This window comes from Cygnus olor, chromosome 1 (genome assembly GCF_009769625.2).
Source record: "Cygnus olor isolate bCygOlo1 chromosome 1, bCygOlo1.pri.v2, whole genome shotgun sequence".
NCBI classification, from domain to species: domain Eukaryota; kingdom Metazoa; phylum Chordata; class Aves; order Anseriformes; family Anatidae; genus Cygnus; species Cygnus olor.
In genome coordinates this window covers 99374315-99396872 of record NC_049169.1, presented here as the reverse complement: position 1 = coordinate 99396872, position 22558 = coordinate 99374315, and the positions used below count along the sequence as shown (strand labels likewise).

Sequence of the window (22558 nt, the reverse complement as noted above, 5' to 3'; positions counted from 1 at the left end):
CGCTCCTCTATTTGGCAGCAGCTGCCACCATTGAAATAGTAGTAGGTTGGATGAATAGAAAATTTGCATCCCTTCCACAGATGAGATATTTCTTGTCTGCCCTTCTGAAAGTGGTCCTGTGTCATTCTGGGGTCTGTCAGATGGTACTTTCAATCACAATGTGTTAACATCTGAAGCAACGTGTAGTCATTTGTCACCAGTGGGAGGCTTTATTTCTGTGTAAACAGGAGTCCCCTGTGTGAGAAATGAGCAGTTTAACATTCTTGTCAGCCAATACGGGACAGAAACAGGATACTTGACTCTAGAACTTGGCTCTTTTGCGGTTTAAATTAAAAAAGACTCTTCACTGATTTTTTCACTGATTGTTGCTGTTAAACCTGTTCTTACAGACATAGCTAATTAGAATGCAATTTGTAGATGAAAAGCCACAGGTACATTATACAAAACTGACTATTATACACTACCATATGAGTGGCATGACAGGCAATGCACCACAGCTATCACCCTTATAAAGTTTTTCCCACCCTGTATTTATTTATTTTACAGGTTAGTCATCCACCTTAAGGTGCCACTGTTCACACCAGTCATTGGTTTGCAGGTCAGGTGGTTCTAGTATGTGTTGCTATCTGTAAAATTAATTTTGTTTTTTTAAAGGAAAAATGAAGAATCAAAAGAAAGCTGTGAGCAAGTTTGGATCTTTTTCAGCCACCTTAGAAAATGGAATCCAGCTGTCCCTGAGCTATTATGGACCTACAGGGAAGACAGCAGGTAAAGTAAGCAAATAGAAGAGGATATTTGAGAACCATAGGGGGAATTATTTTTCTTCTTTTTTTTTTTTTTTTTTTTCCATACACCCCTTATTCAATAATTTGTTGCATGCAATTTTGCCTTTCTTAGCAGCTGTTACTACATGGTGGGGAATTTTCAGCAAGGCTTGAGTTGAGATTACATTGTCAAGAACATTCTATGATTCAAATTTCAAAATGGAGGGAGGTCTCCATGCATTTTTTACTTACTGTGAAAATAGAGCAGTGCGATGAGAAACTTGAAAGTGTTGTTATTAAGTAGTCCAGCAAAATCAGCCAGTTAATTTGAGCCAAAGAAAATGTGATTTGCTGAGGAGTCTTCTTGGTTTTCCAAGAAATAATATTTTTGTTAACTCATATAGGTGATTATGGAACTTTCATTTTATGTTAGGAGTTGGACTCTAGGCTACAGTTGTGCAGTCATAATGAGGGATTTCTCTCAGCCTTTCAATAAACACATTCACCAACTGGAAGCAATTGCTTCAAAAAACCACAGTGAAAATAGCGTCTGCTTTTACCAAGAGCTTTTTGTTTCCATTACATTTGAAAGGCCACTGAAACCATCATACAAATAAAAGTGAAACCCTCCTCTGATCAGAAAATAATCCCAGCTTTTTTCAGCTCTTAAAATATGAAAACATTTAATTGAATGCATCTTTGTGTGGACCGTGGTAAACCATTCAACTATACACTCAGTTTTAATTATTCCAATACATTTTTCAAATGAATTACTAAAAAAGGACTTCTTAAACTTGAGCAAAGATAGCATCCACAACATAGTTGACTGTGAAAACTCATGTATTTTGGCATGAGACGTGTCTAAACACCTACTTGTTAGCTGGTGATGTTCAGTTTTTTTTCACATATACCATAAGCAACCTGTTCTACATTAGAATATTCCTTGCCATGTTGAGCTTTACTGCAGCACTTCTGACTGGTTGGTATGCTTTGACTGTTTACAGTTTTCCTACAATCACTTGCTTATGCCTACATTCCCCTGTGGGCATTTGTATTATAAGTGCTTAGAAAAATTCTAACCAGAAAAACTCTGGCTTAGGCTATTCATATACACCATCCATCCATCCCTAATGTAGAATGGTATGCCATGTAATCTGTAGTTTCTCCCCATGGATTGGTTAAATTGTGTTACTGAATTATTTTCTGGAACCTCTATAATTCTCTCTGTTCTTCTTGTTTTTCTCGTTTTATATCTTCCATATTCCTTTTTGAAGTTAAGATGACAAAAATCCCCAGATTGTCAGCTTTACACATCTTTTTTATTTCTTGCTTGAATTTTAATAATGTTTAAGTTAAACAAACTTTTAAGTTCTGAATTGTTTTCTCTAGCATGACCAAAATCTAACTTTTGACTTAGGAGTAAGCTTCTCATCACTTTGTGATGCACTGCTTGAGCACCTGCGGGACTTTCACATCAGGGTATTATATAACCTTTGCACCTGTATTTGTGCTTGGATGAAATCCTGAGAGCACAACTCCAAGTGCTGGAGGTCTGATTTTGTTTTCAGCAGGAAAGAAACCTTCCTTACTCTGACAGTGTTCTGGAATTTCCCATCATTCTCAAGGCTTGTAAAGACACTTTCCCTCAGTCACAACAATCTATTCTGTCTTTGTTACCCTCAGACAATGAGTTCTTATTTTTCAGGGCAACCATAGTAAAAGAGTAGGTGAAATTTCCTTAGGGGTTGAGAGCCTATAAGAGCTTTTATTCCTAAATTCAGCACTCTGGAAAGTGTCATCTGAAACTGATCATGCTCCACTTCACGGCATGGGAGCTTGATAGTGCCCCTCTAAATGTAAGAGGTTGCTTATACCTAATTTGCGGTGTTCACATGGATATTTAGACTAACCTGAAAGGATAGATCATGTTCACTAATGTTTTTAAAGGTCAGTTGCCTCAGAGTCCTACATGTCAACTGTCCTGCTTCTTGGTAGAGAATTACTTCTGTCCAAGTTTATTGGTCAGTTGTTTCTACTCATTAGCCACCTGTAGATCAGTACTACTGCTTTTTTATTAAACGGTCAGGCTGTCTAATAAATGTGCATCACAATGGCTGCCATGGAGAATTTTAAACTTTCCAATTTTATATAATTATTTGAGAACTTATTTCTGGCATATTACAAATAAAACAGATTTGTTCATCTTTCCTTAGATTTCCAGTGAACCATAAAAGTCACGCAGCATAAATGTCAGCACCTGAAAACAGAGCCACCTAACAAAGCATCAGATGCGTGTGTCAGCCACGTATCAGCTAATGAAAATGAGGACTTCAAAAATCCTTATGCTGATCTAAATTTTCCTATCAGCTAAAGGTCATGAATGTATTGGGATAATGGTGCATTTCCCTAATGCTGGCACCAACACAAAAACTGAGGTTAAAGGCTTAGCTTAAAACCTGAGGTAGAAGGTTTGTTTTCCAAGGGCTTCTAATTATGACTTTATCACCTGATGACAGTTTCTAGATGATAGTTTCTTTTAGCCTTAGATTGTTAATTTTTGTGTCACCTTTGCAGTTCCCATAAATCCAGAATCATTTATAAGACAAATGTTCCAGAACAAACAGACAACCTTTCTAGTAGTTTAGAATTTTATTTTTGATGTGGGCTCTGCATTTTCTTACCTGCAATGCTAAAAGCATCTAAGCCAAAACCTTTCTGGAAACCACAAATACAGTCTTGTTCAGCTGAAGATATATTAACACTTCATTTGCATTACAGAAAATACAGTGAGCTCATACTGGAATGGTTTTATTAGCACACTTCTGTAAGCATTTCTTCCCCCTTTGTCTGAATGCAATTTAGCTTGCAATTTGTCAATGGGTTAACTTTTCTTTGCCTAATTTATTAGTTTTCATATTAAAAAACATTGGAAAAAGCAAAATTAAAAAGTAATTTAATCAAAAGGATTTTATAAAAAAGGATTTTTGGAAGTCTTCCTAAAGACACTCTTGCAATGACTGACTTGTCATTAAACTTCATACTTTCAGAAACTACTAAGCAAATCAAGCTTGCTGTATTTATTTAAATTTTAGAAAAGCTGTTTTCTGAGCATCATGTTTTGCTCACTCGCATTTTCAGTCCTTTATCTATATGGATGTGGTTAAGATATGGATAATAAATAGCTCCATCTGGGGTAACAAATTTTCCAAAACAGACAGGAATTCAGTTGCCTGAATTATCTGGATGGAAAACAAGGTGCTATTCCATGAATTGTAGTCTTGGGACTTAAGCTGCCTTCAAGCAAGAGGAGGTGATTAAAAAAAATGTGTCAAAAAAAAAAGGATTAGGGTTACAGCTGGCTGGGTTTTTCAGATTAAGGAGAAATATTTGTTCATTGAAACAAAAAATGTGTTACATAAAATCTTATTTTATATTAATATTATTTTCAAGTCAGTGTTTTGGAAGGCAACATGAGTACTTCCTGTCAGCGTGCTTAGCAGGCTGTCATTTTAGCAAAATAGAGCTATGGAGTCCAAAACTGCTGGATTCAGTCCATGCTCCATCAGCCTGTGATAAAGCATAATAACAGCGACCTTATCCTAGATGCTAGACTCAAAATGTCTCCACGTATATAAGTATTCCGGAGGTAAAAGAGAAAAACAAAGCTGTAATTTCTATTTTTGAGACCAATGACAAGCTATGGGAAACAAGTTTCAAGATTTCTTTAAGATTGACAGGTAGTCCGCTGTGGAGAGATTTTCCAAATAATTTCATATATTCAGTCCCTCTGTCTTATTCCACTGAGTTTATTATTTCAAAGGTAAAATTTAGTGTATAAAATATTGTCAAAAATAGAATGTGGCAAACTACATTTATGAAACGTAATTGCATTAAAATATTTCTTTTCCCTTTTTTAGATGATGAAACAGATCCTGTCTTAGCAACAGTTCTGAACGTCCCTTCTGTTCATTTTCCGACTGTGTTTCCTTCTACTACGTCAGCTTCAGGAAAAAAAGATAAGTCAGTCAAACAAAAACCAGGAAAATCTCTGCCGTCTACAAAAGCAAGCCATAGCAGAGTAAGCTCTCCACCACCAGACACCCACATAAAACAAGAAGAAGGAAAGGTGAGAGAACAGACATTATCCAATTAACACAGAAAAGAAACAAACAAAAATTTAGATACATAAGCTTATGTACTAGACAAATATATTTGTCTCAGAGGGCTTTGAGATGTGCCTTAACAAATTCCTAATAATTTATGGTGCTTCTAAGGATATGTTTTACTCTTCCAATTGCTCTTGGGTATAAATATTGGCAGTTGTTAATGAAGATACCCTTTAAGACTCCATGATGTAGAACAGTGAGTCTTCCGTAATCCACATGTTTTGTTGACTTTGGCTTTACAGTTAAACCTGTTACATTCTCACTGACTAGAACTGCTCTAGAAATTAATTTTTAATTTAACCAAATAAGAAAACTTCTCTGTGCTTTCCAAAACCTGTATTGGAAAGTCTTTAACCAACCAAATTGGAATCATAGAATCATTTAGACCCTTAATATCATCATGTCCAACCATCAACATAACATTAGCAAGTCTACCACTAAACCATGTCCCTAAACACCATGTCCACACATCTCTTAAATACCTCTAGGGATGGTGACTCCACCACTTCCCTAGGCAGCCTGTTCCAATGCCTAACCACTCTTTCTGTGAATAAATTCTTACTGATACCCAATCTAACCCTCCCCTCAGGCAACTTGAGGCTATTTCCTCACATCCTATTACTTGTCACCTAAAAAAAGAGACTGATACCCACCTCACTACAACCTCCTTTCGTGTAGTTGTTAGAAAACAATGAGGTCTCCCCTGAGCCTCCTTTTCTCTAGACTAAACAACCCTAGTTCCCTTGGCCATTCCTCATATATCTTGTTTTCTAGTCCCTTCACTAGCTTTTTTGCTTTTCTCTGAATGCATTTGAGCAACTCAGTACCATTCTTGTAGTAAGGGTTCCAAAACTGAACATAGTACTCAAGGTGTGGTCTCACCAGTGCCAAGTACAGAGGAACAATTACTTCCCTAGTCCCACTGTTCACAATATTTCTGATATGTGCCAGGATACTATTGGCCTTCTGGGCCACGTGGGCACACTGCTGTCTCATTTTCAGACAATTGTCAGCCAAAACCTCAGGTTCTTTTCTGCTGGGCAACTTTATAGCTGCTCTTCCGCAAGCATGTTCAGCTCCATGGGGTTGTTATGACCCAAGCACAGCACCCAGCATTTAGCCTAATTAGTGGAGAGTTTTGCAAAAGCCTTCTTTGCAATTTGGTCTTTCCAGTTGGTCATTAGCCAGGGACCAGCAACTTGAGGAACCTGCTTTTGTCTATGGCTGAAGTTATTTCTGTCCCAGGACAGGCCTTTGGAAAGGATGGATGGCATTTCAAAAACAGATTCTGAATTTCTGTTATGGAATACTTATCACAGAGTAATACAGGAATTACATGGCCATGTGCATCAGAAGAGCATAACATTTGATCTTGAACATCTTCCATAGAGTTCTGTGAGAAGTTTTGGGGCATTAAAACATGTGAGTGGGGGACAAATGGTTCACAATTCCCCTCTGCAATATAACTAACCTAGATTATTTCAGGTCATTAGCTAACTAATGGTAGAATATTTTAGGCAACCACAGGAGGTTTGTTTGATCCTGTGATCTCACAGACCTGCCAGAGTATCAGTTACGTCAAAAGTTCTCAAAGAAATACAGAAGGTATAGCAGCATGCTGGAAGAGGATGCAAAAGTTTTCTATTTGAGATGATTTAATCTCTTTTCTTTTTTGACGCTGTTTTCTCCAACACGTAGTCCTAGAAATGCATGTTTTAAAACACCAAACAAGCTCAGAGAGAAGGAGAGAAATGAACATGAACACTATTAAGAACCAGTTTAGTCACCACGTTCAGTTTAGGAAAGCAGTGTCTTCTGATAACAGGTATTATTGATACATAAAGCAATGAGGTCCATAAACAGTTTCATTTAACGTTGATGCTCTAAAATATACATTCTGGGATAATTCTTTAATACTAATTATTTTAAAAAGCTATCCCTTCTAACCTGAATGATCAAGTTACAAAAGAGAGTAGCATTTCTAGATAACTTGCTTGCGCTTGCTAAATGTGGTTCTTAATATCTTTCCCAATTAACTGCAAAAATATTTAAAGTATATATTTTACGTTTTGATTTTCCCCCCAATTTGATTATATCTTTAATCAAGGATGGCTGAAACAAAAAAGAGAGAACTGCTAACTGAATCATAGAAGCATATCATAGAACGACTTGGGTTGGAAGGGACCTTAAAGATCATCTAGTCCCAAAACCCCTGCCATGGGCAGGGACACTTGCCACTATACCAGGTTGCTCCGTGCCCCATACAACCTGGTCTTGAACACCTTCAGAGATGGGGCATCCATAACTTCTCTGGGCAACCTGTTCCAGTGTCTCACCACCCTCATAGTGAAGAATTTCCTCCTAACATCAGATCTAAATCTCCCCTCCTTTAGTTTAAAACCATCACTACACTCCCTGACAAAGAGTCCTGCCTCAGCTTTCCTGTAGGCTGCCTTTAGATACTGTAAGGTCACAATAAGGTCTCACTGGAGCCTTCTCTTCTTGAGGCTCAACTCCCAACTCCCTCAGCCTGTCTTCATAGGAGAGGGGTTCCAGCCCTTTCATCATCCTCATGGCCTTTCTCTGGACATGTTCTAATAGGTCCATGTCTTTGTGCTTGGTGCCCAAGAGCTGAACACAGTACTCCAAGTGAAGCCTCCCAAGAGCAGAGTAGAAGGGGGACAAGCACCTCCCTCAACCTACTGGCCACTCCTCTGTTGATGCAACCCAGGATACAGTTTGCCTTCTGGGCTGCAAGCATGCACTGCTGGCTCATGTTGAGGTTTTCATCCACCAGAACCTCCAAATCCTTCTCTGCAGGGCTGCTCTCAATGTGTTCTCCACCCAGTCTGTTCTCATGTCTGGGATTGCCCCAACCCAGGTGCAGCACCTTGCTCTTGGACTTGTTGAACCTCATTAGGTTCACATGGGCCCAATTCTCAAGCTTGTCCAAGTCCCTTTGGATGGCATCCCTTCCTTCTGTTTTATCGACTGCACCATTCAGCTTGGTGTCATCTGAAAACTTGCTGAGGGTGCACTCAATCCAATTGTCTATGTCATTGTTAAAGATATTCAGCAGTACCGGTCACAAGACAGACCCCTGAGGTACACCACTCATCACCGGCCTCCACCTGGAGATAGTCATTGACTACCACTCTCTGGGTGTGGCCTTGAAGTCCATTCCTTAGCCATTGAATGGTCCACCCTTCAAATCCATCTCTTTCCAGTTTGGAGATCAGGATGTCATTGTGTCAAAGGCCTTACAGAAGTCCAGGTAGATGACATCGGTCAGTCTTCCCTTGTCAACTGATGCAGTCACTCCATCTCAGAAGGCCACCAGACCGACCAGGCACAATTTGCCCTTGGTGAAGCCGTGCTGGCTGTCTCGGATCACCTCCTTGTCCTGCATGTGCCTTGCCATTGCTTCCTGGAGGATCTGTTCCATGATCTTTCCAGGCACAGAGGTGAGGCTCACTGGTCTGTAGTTCCCCGGGTCCTCCTTTCTATCCTTTTTAAAACCAGGAGTGATGGTTCCCTTTTTCCAGTCACCAGGCACCTCACCTGACTGCCAGGACTTTCCAAATATGATGGAGAGAGGCTTGGTAACTCCATCAGCCAGTTCCCTCAGGACCCTGGGATGCCTCTCATCAGGCTCCATGGACTTGTACGTGTTTAGTTTCATCAGGTGGTCTCGAACCCACTCTTTGTTTACAGTGGAAGGGACTTTGCTCCCCCAGCCCCCATCTACAGAGTCAGGGACTCGAGAGACGTGGGCAGCCTGACTGGCAGTGAAGGCTGAGGCAAAGGACTTGTTGAGTACCTCAACCTTCTCCGTGTCTGTTGTTACCAGTTGTCCCTTCTCATCCATCAGAGGGGGCACACTCTCCTTGGCCTTTCTCTTCTGGCCAACATACCTATAGAATCCCTTCTTGTTATTCTTTGCGTCACTTACCAAGGTCAGTTCCATCCGTGCCTTGGCTTTCCTGATCCCATCCCTGCACATCCAGACAGCATCCCTGTACTCTTCCCAGGCCACACGTCCCTGCTTCCACTGCCTGTGCATTTCCGTCTTGCTCCTCAGTTTGACCAGCAGGTCCTTGCTCAGCCATCCTGGTTTTCTTCCCTCCCTGCTCGCTTTCTTACACAGGGAGATGGAGAGTTCTTATGCTCTAAGAAAAACATCCTTAAAGAGTTGCCAGCTTATCATAATTATGTTAACTGAGCTAGGCTAAGCTGTTCAAAGAGGTAGAATAGGCAACATGGAAATGAAGGGTTAAATGCAATACAGATACATTTGAAACAGGAAATAGCTTCCAGTGAACGGTAAATGAGAGGAGAGGGTAGTAAGAAAGACAAGAATGGACAGGTGCTGAGAACATCCTTGGAAGACTCTCTGACATGACATAGCTATGCTGCTCTGTGGTACCCAGTGAATGAGGTGATGTCTCTTGTTTCAACATGGATTCTGTCCATATCCACAAAAATTGCTACTGAGCCAATTTTCACAAGTTTAACTAGGTATTTATAGAGCATGAGCATTGAAAGTGGCGCAGGGATTTGCCAAACAGCACTCAGTGTAATGTACAGCAATTGTATGGTACAAAAGAAAACCTGCATAAATTCCTATACCACAAAAATTCTGTCATGAGGACATCTTTAAGTTCCTCCTCTTCTTCCAAGAGGCTATTTATGATTTCATTTAGAATGTCTTCAGTAATTTTTTGTGTTTTAATAAAAATTTAAAAATAAATAAATAAATCAATATTCATTTGCTAGTGCATACAGCACCTGGCTATGTGAGTTTGCAGGTATTTTAGAGGACAAGATCTGAGGTGAAGTTGACAAATTCACATGGACATCGTCCAGAAAATAGGATGCAATTCAGTAAGGAAATGTACTAGGTTCTACAATTGCGTATAAATAATATATCAACAGAATGGATGACCATTCCATCAATAACAGTTATGCAAAAAAAAGGTCTGAGAGTTGAAAAGGATCACAAGCTATACATAAGTCAACAATGCCATCTTGCTGTGAGAAGGGCAAACGCCATATTGAAGAGAATAAACAGGAGAATAGCCTGCTAAAGTAAAATTATTCTTCCATTCAGGGCTGGTAAGGCCTCAGTTGCAGTGCTGTTTCCAGTTATGGATAACGCACTGCAAGAAAAATATGGGCCATGCTGGAGAATTCTAAGGAAAGCACCAGGAACAGTAAGAGGTCTAGAAAACTTGACCAGTGAGGAAAGGTTAAAAGAGTTGGTTTGGGTTTGTTTGATCCAGAGCTTAGAGACAGAACAGCCTGCTCTAAAGAGCTAAATGGACAACGTCATCTCTTATGTTAGCCCATATAACCAGAAGAAATTATCAGAAGTAAACTTATTTTTGCAAGAGAGATTCAGGCTAACCAATAGGAAAGTCTCAGTAAGGTTAAACAAGGTAAAGCACTTGGAATATATTGCCTAGGGAAGCTAGGAAATGTCTAGCCCTGGAAATTTTTACAATAGGTAGGTTTTCTCAAACTGTATAGTTATACTTGATATTTTGATATAGTTATACTTGATTTTTTTTTTTTTAACTATTAGAAAGGGAGAAGTAGATGACAACTGAGGTTTACTTCTACCCTTTCCTTTGTTGTCTTCCTTATGATTCCTGTGCCTGTGATCTTAGGGTAATGAGGATAGCCTTAATTACCCAGTAATATGTAAAGTAGCTATAAAATATACAGTATCCTTTATCTAAAAATATCGGGCAAAACATCTGCCATTTTTTTCTATTTTTCCTCTATATTTCTTTTCCTATAAATCAAGAATACGGGATAATACCAGGACCAGTTCTCTCTGTTACCTGTCTGCAAAAAACTGCTTTCATCTTAGGACTGGCATAGTGTAGCTCATTGTCACATACATTTCTGAGGAGATGACATCAAAGGATCCACTGTTGTATTTTTCCCAAATATTCTAGTGTCTTCAGACATTCCTTAGGTCATCCTCATCTTTTCTATTTATCAGGACGGTTTCCACTACGGAGCAATACAAAGAGAATCACACCTTTTGATTGTCAGCTATTCCTTCTTGTCCTCTTCTCATCTGTCGTATTTCCAGCAGACTGGAAGTACTGTTCTACTTATCTTTTGTGCTCTTTTAGTAATTATAGGTAAAGTAGCTGATGCAATCTCAATGCTGTTCTGTTATGGTCTTCCACTTCATGTTATCCATTTATTGTCATCTCATCCTGACACCATGCACAAGGTAGCATAATGACTCAGCAAAATTAATAAAGTTAGGAAGAGTTTTTCTTAAAGGGTTAATGAAGAGGAATGAAATAAGATAGCATAATCAAAAAAACAGAGTAATGTTTCCACTTCAGAATCCATACATTCTCAAAGTGCTATAAATGACTGATAGAAAGTACTTTTTTGAAATGCTTTGGTAAAACTGATATCTATATAATCTATTTTTTTTCTTAAGTCTTTTAAAATGGAATAAAACTAATTCATGTTTCGCTCCATAGGTGGAGATAAAAGAACCAGCTTCCCAAACACAAGTCATTTCAGATGCTCTTGCTTTCCGAAGCTTGAATGTCTCCTGTCCCAATGGACTAGTAGTAACTTTCCTTGGTGAAAGTTTTGAAGGTTAGTTTTTCAGCCACTGTAGAATAAGGAGTTTTTAAAGAAGTTAAAATTACAGAAGGAAATTATTTCTGCTTTGATGGGTGTAGATATAGCAATGTGAAGTATTAACATCTCAGATGGCTGATTCTTTCATAATGTCTATTTAATAGCAATTGCAACATAAATAATGTGTTTCAATTCAAATATAAAATCTAACAGTGCAAGGATTTAGACATAGACTGGGGGGAGAGAAGCAGGAACCCTAAAAATAATGTGGGAGTCATGTTGAATAATCTGTTGAATATGCGTATGTATAGGAATACAGGTGAAAAGGAGCACATTCAGTTACTGAATACATATATACAGAGGAATCTTAAGTGATAACAGTAAGATTAAGTTGCCTATATCTGTGTTTCTTTGGAATATTATGCATTGTTGTTAAGCCTACAAGGCAAGTTTTTCATAGTTTGGAATATTCAGGATAGAGTAACAAGAATGATTAGTGGATCAGAAGGTTTATCTTACTGTGAGCTCATGTCAGGAGAACTCTATATGACAGGAGAACTCTCTATGACTACCAAAATAAAGATCAAATGGTGCCATTCTGGAAGTACAAAGAAATCAGAATTTTGGTGTCAGCTTGTAAATACAGAGCTTGTAAACACAGTATACAAATGTATTACAAATTTTAGGAACTTGAAACTCAAGAATAGTGCTTTTATGCTAGATTTAAGATACTCTCATTTTTTAATGCTAAGAGTGACTAACAAAACTAACCCATGCTGTGATATACTGTCTTCTGCTGGATGTTTTATAATCGGGTTTAGTTGCTTTTCTAAAAGATATGATCATGTTGAAAACGGAATCACTTCAAGTAAGTCCTTTGCTTTATGCCACCCAGACTGTACAGACAGGGTGTTTGTAATAATTCTTTATACGTTTATCTTTGAATTTCCTTTCAAAGAATGATCAGGTATATAGATACTTCTAAGTTTCTGTGCTAGACATATTCTTCTGCAATGATTCGATTTCCCTGCATTTTTGAAAATCAGCATGAGGTTCATCTTTGCATACCATAAACTGTTGTAATCCTCAGTTTTCATAAGTTTTGGGTTTTGAAGCAGACAAATGTGTTTTAGTTTTCTTTTGTCACCTGGTCAGTTTTTAAAATGGCCACATACAGATGTCATTTAATGCCTATGTAGAATAGATCCATGCAGCCCAGGGTGTGTTAGAGCTACTGAGTGGGTGAAAATAGACCAGAACAACTGCAGAAGTGCTTATATATCCAGGATTTATCACACGTGAAATCTCGCTATCAGTAATTCCAACGTATCCTATACGTGAGCTATTGCATAAAAAACAGCAGAATCATTCATTTTCCTGGCAACTGATGAAACAACAGTAAATGTCATCCATACCTCTTAGAAACTAGCCAAGTAGCAAGTCCAGTATATATAAATTAAGAAAAAAACTTATTGTTATTAAATAGCATAGAAATGTTATATTGTCCACCAGGATACAGCACAGGTTTATAATCAAGTGGTTGAGAAATATCTTGATTTTTTATTTTTATTTTTTTGTCATACAGGCCTGAATTAATAGTAAAATCTTCCCTCATTTTTCTTCTCGGATATCCCTTCCCTCTTCATATCAAAATATTTTGGCAGTTTAGAGTAAATATGCTCTGATCAATCTGATACAAAGTATAGTAAAGAGGATGCAGATGGTTTTCAAATATACAATTTGGCAAGGAGCATAAGTTCAAATACTAAATAGTTAAGGTGAATGGAACAGTTATGGACACATACATGTAGTGTCTTGACACAACTGCCTATTATACTCATTAGCACAGTCAACACACTGCCGTAATTTAATCTAAAAACTTTTATTTGTTCAAGTAGACAAAATATCTAAGTTCATTTTCCATTTAGTCTTAAATTTGGTGAAAGTAACTTTTTCTCTATTAGGGGAAGTTAGGAGATTCCTCTCACCAAATGTCAGTCTTCCAAAAGTTCAGCATCCGTAATAAATCCTTCAAATTTCTTTTGTTTTCATGTGGAAAAGACAGACACCTCCACAGGAGTTTCTAATTAGATAACTGCTTTGAATTGTTCTCTGATAGAGACTGTCCCTAACTCCATGGATTACAGAGGAAACTGAGGAGAGTTACTTTTAATAGCTTAAGTTGAATACCTTCTGTAGACAACGTGGTGCTGGGGGTTTTACACTGTTTGAGTGTGTGTTGCACAGTATTAAGTAACTGTGAATATGTTTTCAGATTTGAAACGTGAGACCAAAGCAGATGAAGCCAAAGAAGAGGAGCTTGAGAAAGGTGAGGCCAAAGCAGGTGAAGCCAAGGAAGAGGAGCCTGAGAAAGGTGAGACCAAAGCAGATGAAGCTAAGGAAGAAGAGCCTGAGAAAGGTGAGACTAAATCAGATGAAGCCAAGGAAGAGGAGGTTGAGAAAGCTGTAACCAAAGCAAATGAAGCAATGGAGGAGGAGGTTGTGGAAAGTGGAGAGAAGGAACATGAGGTTACAGAAGGTGAAATAAGGCAAGAAGACACCAAAAGAAAAAAGGCGAAACAGCCTGCTCTGGAAATTCTTGTAAGGCAAAGTTATCCCCAAAAGATAAAGAACTCTCAACTATATACATCAGTGGCAAGTCATATAGAACAAGAGGTGTCAAGAGTCATCACTGGACAAGGAACTGTCGTAAAGTACATGATGGATGGATCTACCTGGGTATGTTCAGTAGAATTAATTGGAAGCAGCCTGTGTATGTGATTACCGTTTAACTTGTGCTTGTCAGCTGACATAGAGAAGTATCCAGCTTATAGATGCAGGAGTTAAGTAACAACTGAGCTTTGCAGCTATGTCAAGATTAGAATGTTCTTGGCTTTGTTCAGAATCAGAATTTAGGGTGCATGTGGAGCTTTAATGATGAAAATTTTAGGCACATGAACATTTAGACAACTTTGGGTTTAGGAAACAGCTGAATAAAGTTTTGAGAACTACATTCCTGGAATTAAACATCTAAAGTGTGGATTAGTTAGTCTTTGGGTATTTTGGCAACACAAAAGCATCCATATGTTTTTTCAGTCATTTTAATGGTCATACAGGAACCAAAAAAGACCTGATCTTCAGTCCTGCAGACACCTTCAGGTATCCTAAATTTTCATCAAAAAGACTCTATATTCCTATATTCCTGTATTTCTATATTCCTCCTTTGTTTACACATAGTAGGTTGGAGTGAATTTTTAGGTGCTATAAGTTAGATACCACTTTTGCAGATACTGTAATCGATCTACAAGCAATTATCTTTTCAAAGTCTAAAACTCTATGTATAGTAAGCAAACAGATGAAAAGAGTTGTCTGATTGTACTCAGAAACTATCCAAATTATTCCTTATTATTTCCTCAAGTTTGTTACAGTCTAAGTAGACCAAAAATCCTAGTACAAATGCATTAGATTCATTCATTACATTAGATCTTAAACCATTTACCCAGGATTTCTGAGAAACATATGCATTTCAGAAATATACAAAGGAGCTGGCTGCTGTTTGTATATTCTCAAGATACAGTCTCCTGACAGAAGAAAATAGGTCATGTGCCTAGCATGATAGTAACACAATGCCTGCATATGCAGATTAATTGCCACCTTCTTTACATTAACTTAATGTCAATGAGTCATCAAAAATGGAATGCATACAGACAAGTACTCAAAAAAGAAGAAATGGTTAATTATCTTACAGTAACTGTAACTCTGAAGATGTGACTATACATTGTCCATTTGTTTTCCATGTTGTAGCATCTTCTCCCCCAAATATCTGTGCTGTATTTGTAAATGAATTCAGAGATGATATGGGTAATTCTAGGCTTTATCTGCCACACAGGGAATATGCATATCAAAAGTTAAGCGTTATGGACAGTAGATTTCAGAAACCAGCTATGATAAGATAAATAACCATGACTACTTTTTATTAGCTGCCTTGATGGATAAAAAATCTAACAGCAATCCTAGACGTGGAATAACTGAATACCAGATCAATATGGTGATACGGATGCATTACCATTGCTAGAAAGAGTGGTATTCATAAAAAGACATCAACCTTTGACCACAAAGAATAGCCTTTGCTTTTACAATGCCTATTTGTTACTAAATATAATCCCTGTTGATTACATATGTGAACTACAGTAATTAGCAGTCCTTTCTTTTTAAGATAGCTTCTTTATTTTTTGTATTTATTCTGGCAGTCTTACTTTTTTAGTTCTATCACCCACTATTCTAGTAACCCAATATTCTAGTCCCTATTCTAGTGACTATTATACTAGTGACACATACTTTTGAGATTTTTTATTAGTGTTTGAAATTATTTTAGCCTCTAATATGTCTTTGCTTTTTGTAGATTCTGTTTGCTAATGGCACAGTGAGTAGGAGTCCTGATTCTGGCCCTGTCCTTCCACCGCCTGCAATTCCAGATAACACGGAACTGTTACCAGAATCAGAGCCTTTACCGGAGACCAGCTCTAAGAAAGGTAACATTTTGAGTGTTTCAGACAGATTTAAAGATAGCAGGGTTGATAATACTAAATAAAAGGCACTTTTCTTTAGTCTGAAAATTCTGCCAGTGTAAAAGTGAATTTTTATCTGTACTCAGCTGCTGTACACTGCTAATTTGTTATCTTCATAGCAGATCATTTCTCTCCTACTCCAGTTTTCTTTTTTTTTTTCCTAAACTGCAAGAACTCTAAGAAGTAAAAGGTTATATAAGAACTACCTAGCTAGAAGAGTGACTTAACAGTCATCTCAAAGAAATCCTTGCAACTACGGTAGTGTGAAATCCTTACTTATGTGTTACACATAAGTTTTTAGTCCTGGTGTTGAGAAATGCTCTTTTCACAGAGGACTTGCAACATTTTTCTTTCTCATTGCACGTATTTCAAGGCACCTAATATTGGTCATTATCAATTGGTTGTATGGACTTGTGGTCTGTCACAGTATTCTCATGTTACTGTGTGTGGCAGAGAAAGAAACAAATGTTTGCTTATCATAGAATCATTTAGTTTGGAAAAGACCTCTAAGATCATCTAGTCCAACCTTTAACCTAGTACTGACAAGTTCACCATTAAACCATGTATCTAAGTTCTACATCTACATGTTTTTTGAAGACCTACAGGGATGGTGACTCAACTAGTTCCCTGAGCAGCCTGTTCCAATACTTTGCAACCCTTTCAGTGAAGAATTTTTTCCTAATATCCAACCTAAACCTCTCCTTGCACAACGTAAGATTTTCTTGTCTTATCACTTGGTGCTTGGGAGAAGAGACCAATCCCCACTTCGCTATAGCCTCCTTTAAGGTAATTGTAGAGCATGATAAGGTCTCCCCTGAGCTTCCTTTTCTCCAGTCTAAACAACTCCAGCTCCCTCAGCCACTCTTCATATGACTTGTGCTCTAAACCCTTCACCAGCTTCACTGCCCTTCTTTGGACATGCTCCAGCACCTTGATGTCCTTCTTGTGGTGAGGGGCCCAAAACTGAACACAGTATTCAAGGTGCAGCCTCACCAGAGTCAAGTACAGAGGAACAATCATTTCCCTAGTCCTGCTGGCCACACTGTTTCTGATACAAGCCAGGTTGCTGTTGGCCTTCTTGGCCACCTGAGCACACTGCTGGCTCATATTCAATCAGCTGTCAACCCCCAGGTCCCGTTCTGCTGTGGAACTTTCCTGCCACTTTTCCTCCACCTTGTAGCGCTCTGTAGAGGTTGCTGTGCCCCAAGTGCAGGACCCAGCCCTTAGCCTTGTTGAACCTCATATGGTTGGCCTCGGCCCATCGGTCCAGCCTGTCCAGATCCGCTTGTAGAGCCTTTCTGCCCCCAAGCGGATCAATACTCACACCTAACCTGGTGTTGTCTGCAGACTTACTGAGGGTGAACTTGATCCCCTCATCCAGATCATTGATAAAGATACTGAAGAGAACAGGCTGCATTACTGAGGTCTGAGGGATACCACTAGTGACCAGCCTCCAACTGGATTTAACTCCATTCACCATGATTCTTTGGGCACAGCTACCCATCCACTTTTTGACCCAACGAAGCGTACACCCATCCAAGCCATGAGCAGCCAGTTTCTCAAGGAGAAAGCTGTGGGAAATGGTGTCAAAAGCCTTACAGAAGTCTAGGTAGACCACATCCACAGCCTTTCCCTCACCCAATGAGTGCGTCACCTTGTCCTAGAAGATCAGGTTTGTCAAGTAGGACCTGCCTTTCATAAATCCATGCTGACTGGGCCTGATCACCTGGTTGTCCTGTAAGTGCCTCATGATGGGACTCAAGATAATCTGCTCCATGAGCTTCCCTGGCACTGAATCCAGACTGACAGATCTGTAGATTCCCAGATCCTCCTTCCCGCCTTTCTTGTAGATAGACATCACGCTTGCTAGCCACCAGTCAACTGGGACATCCCCTGATAGCTAGGACTGCTGATAAATGATGGAAGGTGGCTTGGTGAGTGCTTCTGCCAACTCCCTCAACTTGCTTCATACCTCAGAGTGTGGTCTCATATCACTGTCAGTGCTACATAGTACAAAGAATAATTATGAACTGTCATAACATTAACTTATAATTTATTGGAAGCATGTGAATAAAAATTGCTGCTAAAGAGAAGTCTTTCAAAAAAAATTTTCTGATTCATCCAGTCCAGCCCCCTGTTGTTAGGATATTCCTTAGGATATCTGGAAGGATGATTGAGAACTACTCTGACAAATCGTCTTCTATTTTTTTGTCTCAGTATCTGTGGCCAGTGTATATAATTTATTACTTATCCTTTTTTTATAATCACTTTTTCCCACCACCTTTCCTCTCTACTGTTTAGTCTTGACAAACTTACAGTGAATATTTGTATCTTTTTTGCATTTAGTTGGCTAGGATTTGTATGCTGTAAACTTTCAGAGTCCTGTCCAGACCATGCTGCTGTCTTTTGCCTACACTTTGTCTAGTTCCTTTTCTTGAATATGGGAGGCCAGAATTCTCTATCATATTTTTGATAAGATCTCTCTATTACCTTTCATGATATAATCTGCATCTCTTTTCTTCTGATGTGCCATAGGTTTGGATTTGCCTTTTTTGTCACTGTACTTTCACACTGATAACTTATACTCATTCTATATGGATGGTATATCCAGGTCTTTATCTTATTCAACTGCTGCAAATTTGTCTGAAGCAGAAATCATTTTTATTAGTCCTTTTTTCATAAACTTCTTTCTATTAGGTTTTATCAAATTCCTATTACTTTAGTCCTCAAGCTCATGGGATAGTTTGGGATGTCTTTTTTTCCTATAAGCCATTCAGATTCTGTTCTGCATTGATAGTGCATTCCAAAGTCATGTTATAATCAGATATCATTAGCATGCTGTTTGGTTTTATGTGTCATTAATAAATATATTAAAGAGCACACCTTTGAGTAGCAGCTCTTGTAATTTCCATCTAGTCTGGTAAATCATTCTTTCAATTCTGTCAAAGACAGTACTCACAGAAATTCTTCAGTTGATTGATTTTGTTTTTTGCCTTAGAGAATACAAAATCTAATACAGACATTTTTGTTTCTGCAGGAAAAGGAAGTGACAGAAATGGTGTATCACACCCAAACAAGGATGAAGTGTCTGAAAATACCATTCAGGGTCTAGCTGATTCTGATCAACCTAAGAGGAATCAGGCAGGAACCTGGATAACAACAACCCCATTAGGCATTCAAGTGGGCACTGAAGGAGCAAAACGAATGGATCTGGAGCCAATCTTAATCTATCAGGCAACTGACCCAGCTGATGGAACGGTACTACTATTTTTTGTGTTATTATAGCACTCTCTACTAAGCTAAGAGACAGAGATGCCATCATCTGTTGTAGGATGTGTTCACAGAATCATGGAATCAGAGAACCATGGAACAGTTTGGGTTGGAAGGAACATTAAAGATCATCTAGTCCCAAACCCCCTGCCGTGGGCGGGGACACCTCCCACTATACCAGGTTGCTCCAGGCCCCATCCAGCCTGCCTTTGAACACTTCCACGGAGGGGGCATCCCCAACTTCTCTGGGCAACTGGTTCCAGTCTCTCACCACCCTCACAGTAAAGAATTTCTAACCTAATATCTAATCTAAATCTACCCTCTTTTAATTTAAAGCCATTACTCCTTGTCCCATCACTACACTCCCTGACCCAGCTTTCCTGTAGGCCCTCTTTTAGGTACTGGAAAGCCACTATAAGGTCTCGCTGGAGCCTTCTCTTCTTGAGGCTGAACAACGCCAACTCCCTCAGCCTGTCTTCATAGGAGAGGGGTTCCAGCCCTTTCATCATCCTACATGGCCCTCCTCTGGTCATGTTCTAATATATCCTTCTTGTGCTGGGGACCCCAGAGCTGAACACCGTACTCCAGGTAGTCATCACTCCAGCTGCTCATTGACATAGAGGGTAGTAACCAAACCCCTGTCTGTGGCACCAGTCCTTAACCATCTGTTGATTTGCTTGATTTTACTGTTCTTTCAATACAGTTTTCAAAGATTTTGTTATTACACTGTTACTAATATAAAAGCTGCAGGTTTTGAAGAAAATGTAAATCCTCAGTGTCTGAACTAGATAAAGTTGTAGTAGTCCAGCTTGTTCAGAGTTTCAATACATATCATCTTGTATTACTGTTGTTGCTGTTAGAGGTATCTCAGTGCTAATATATATCCATATTCCTTCATTCTTTCAGGTTATGACTGTACGAGATGATGAAGTAATAATCGTTGAGAAGCTGGATGGTAGCAGAGTAGTAGACCATGCTGATGGTACTAGGATCACAACTTTTTATCAAGACTGCAAAGAACTTTTTATGCCTGAGGATAGTGAGGAAACAGGTAAAATCAAAAGGGGCGCACTTATCTCTTCTTTATCTTGTGAACCAGATAATTGTCAAAATATACTTAAGAAGGCTCATGTTAGTAGCCTAGATAACAAATCCAATGATGCAGTCTAGACTAGGTTTGCCTGCCTGGTCTTTTTTTTTTGCATCAGTATTCAGTGCAAAATTTACACTGCAGCAACAAGCAAATTTCCTTCTTTTCACTTATATGTTTGTATGACCCACCTCACCATGAGAACACAGTGCCTGAGAGTTTTGTTATCTTCATTGCCCTCTCTACATCTATCCTGATATAGCATGTGAGCTGATTTGAGTCTTAACTGAATACATATATAAGAGCCGGGGCATCCTTACAATCCCCAGAGAAACCGTGGACTCCACAACCTTGGAGATATTCAAAATTGCATGGAATATGACCTTGGAAAATGCCCCATGTAGATACATTTGCCTGAAACAAATGAGGCTAATGGTCATCCATGCTTCTTCTGGCTGGCAGTGTATTCTGTATGCTTCATTCAGTTGCTGGACAAGTTCTGTCTTCTGTAATTAATATGAAGTGTATATTGACTGTGTCAGTCTCAAGCTGACAAACTGTTCAAACAAAGTAGGAAGTTCTGGTTGTACAGGGAAAGAATTATTCAGTTAATAGTGTGGAATTTTAAAAATCAAAATAGTGACCTGTCTGTTCAATGGGAAAGCACTGGCCAAATTAACGCACCAGTTTGATTTGCTTTCCATCACTTGTGCTGCTGAATAGAAATTCCTTTGCATCCTAGAGCATGTATCACAGGCATTAAGAATTTGAGTTATCCAACTTGTATGTTACAAATATCCAGATCGTTATGTTTAGTTACATACTTGATAAATTAGAATGTAGTCTCCTGGCCATCCTTAGATGAATGAACTTGCTGAGGCGATCAGCTCTGGTGCAGGTGGGTTCCACAGTGGAGCTGGGGATGGTCGTGTACAGGGGGGTTTCCTGAGCCAAGGAAGCCCCAGGGGAGCACAGAGACGCACCAGGGGCCAACAACTCACACAAGAGCAGCTGACGAGGTGTGGGCACAGCCAGCAGTAATGGCAGCCACCACCCCCCTGTCACATAAGCAGCCCCTAGGGAGCACGGCAAACAGAGTGGGCAAAAAGGGCATGGTGTGGCAGTTGGCATGGCAGTTTGGGTGGGAGGGCATCCCTTTGAGGAAGGGCCATCCCACTGGCCAAGAGGGAGGCAACAAGTACACCTTAACCCTGCACCCAGATCTGCACAGTCCAAGGGCACTCACCCTACGTGATCCTCAAGGCAGAATGGTGGGCAAAGACTGTGGCACTGGCTGCACCATCTACTCCAGTGGTGGCTAATGCCTCTACCCAGACAGAGCTACTGAGGGTTGAGGCTGCAGTGCAGACCTCTGACTGCTGGAAGTGCCTAGACCTTTCCTTGGGGTAGGGACAGGTGGCAGACCTGCCTGCAAAAGGTGTGCCCAGATGGAGGACCTCCTGCACCAGGTGTTAGAGCTGCAGGAGGCAATGACAAGGCTGCGTAGCATCAAGGAAGCTGAGGAGGAGTTAGACAGCTATATCCTAGCATAGTCTGCAGAAGACCAAACATTCCACGACCAAACAGCCTGAAATTCCCTCACTGGCACTCACAGAAGAGAGGGGCGGCAATAACACAGCAGAGTGGAAGCTGGCAACAACAGGGACCAACAGGAGAAAAAGTCTTCCCCCAAAGCCTGAGGTGCCCTTACGGAACCACTTCACCCCTCTGCTGACCGAAAAGAAAAGACCCATTGCAGGGAAGGTGGAGCTGAGTAAGACAACTTTGGTCTGCTCCCTTCATATCAATTAGTCCAACTAGGAAAAGGTTACAAGTGATAGTAGCAGGAGACTCTCTTCTGAGTGGTACAGAGGCACCCATCTGCTGACCTGATCCGCTCTTGAGAGAAGTCTGCTGCTTACCAGGGGCTCGTATCAGGGATATCACCAAGAGAATGCCAAGCCTTGTACAGCCTAAGGACTATGATCTGCTGCTGCTGTTTAACACCAGTGATGGTGTTAAACTGGACGCCACTGATGCAGCCAGGAGCAGTCTGTGGAGCATCAAAAGGGATTACAGAGC

The 22558-nt window shown here is 39.6% G+C and overlaps 1 protein-coding gene across 7 annotated transcripts in view; it reads left to right on the top strand.

Moving 5' to 3' along the window:
* Nucleotides 1-22558, top strand: part of SPAG17 (sperm associated antigen 17) — a 116477-nt gene that overhangs the window by 62944 nt on the left and 30975 nt on the right. For 5 of the 7 annotated variants that reach the window (XR_005823983.1, XM_040572490.1, XM_040572473.1 and 2 more), the window contains 8 exons: nucleotides 655-768; nucleotides 4682-4890; nucleotides 11443-11563; nucleotides 13824-13832; nucleotides 13878-14287; nucleotides 15951-16080; nucleotides 19154-19374; nucleotides 20293-20437. Coding sequence is in view for 6 of the 7 variants with exons in the window: in XM_040572490.1 (XP_040428424.1) it covers nucleotides 655-768; nucleotides 4682-4890; nucleotides 11443-11563; nucleotides 13824-13832; nucleotides 13878-14287; nucleotides 15951-16080; nucleotides 19154-19374; nucleotides 20293-20437 (1359 nt within the window). In the remaining variant the exon portion in view is untranslated. Of the gene's footprint in view, nucleotides 1-654; nucleotides 769-4681; nucleotides 4891-10186; nucleotides 10192-11442; nucleotides 11564-13823; nucleotides 13833-13877; nucleotides 14288-15950; nucleotides 16081-19153; nucleotides 19375-20292; nucleotides 20438-22558 lie in introns of all 7 variants that reach the window. The other 2 variants (XM_040572481.1, XM_040572502.1) reach the window with 2 other exon arrangements.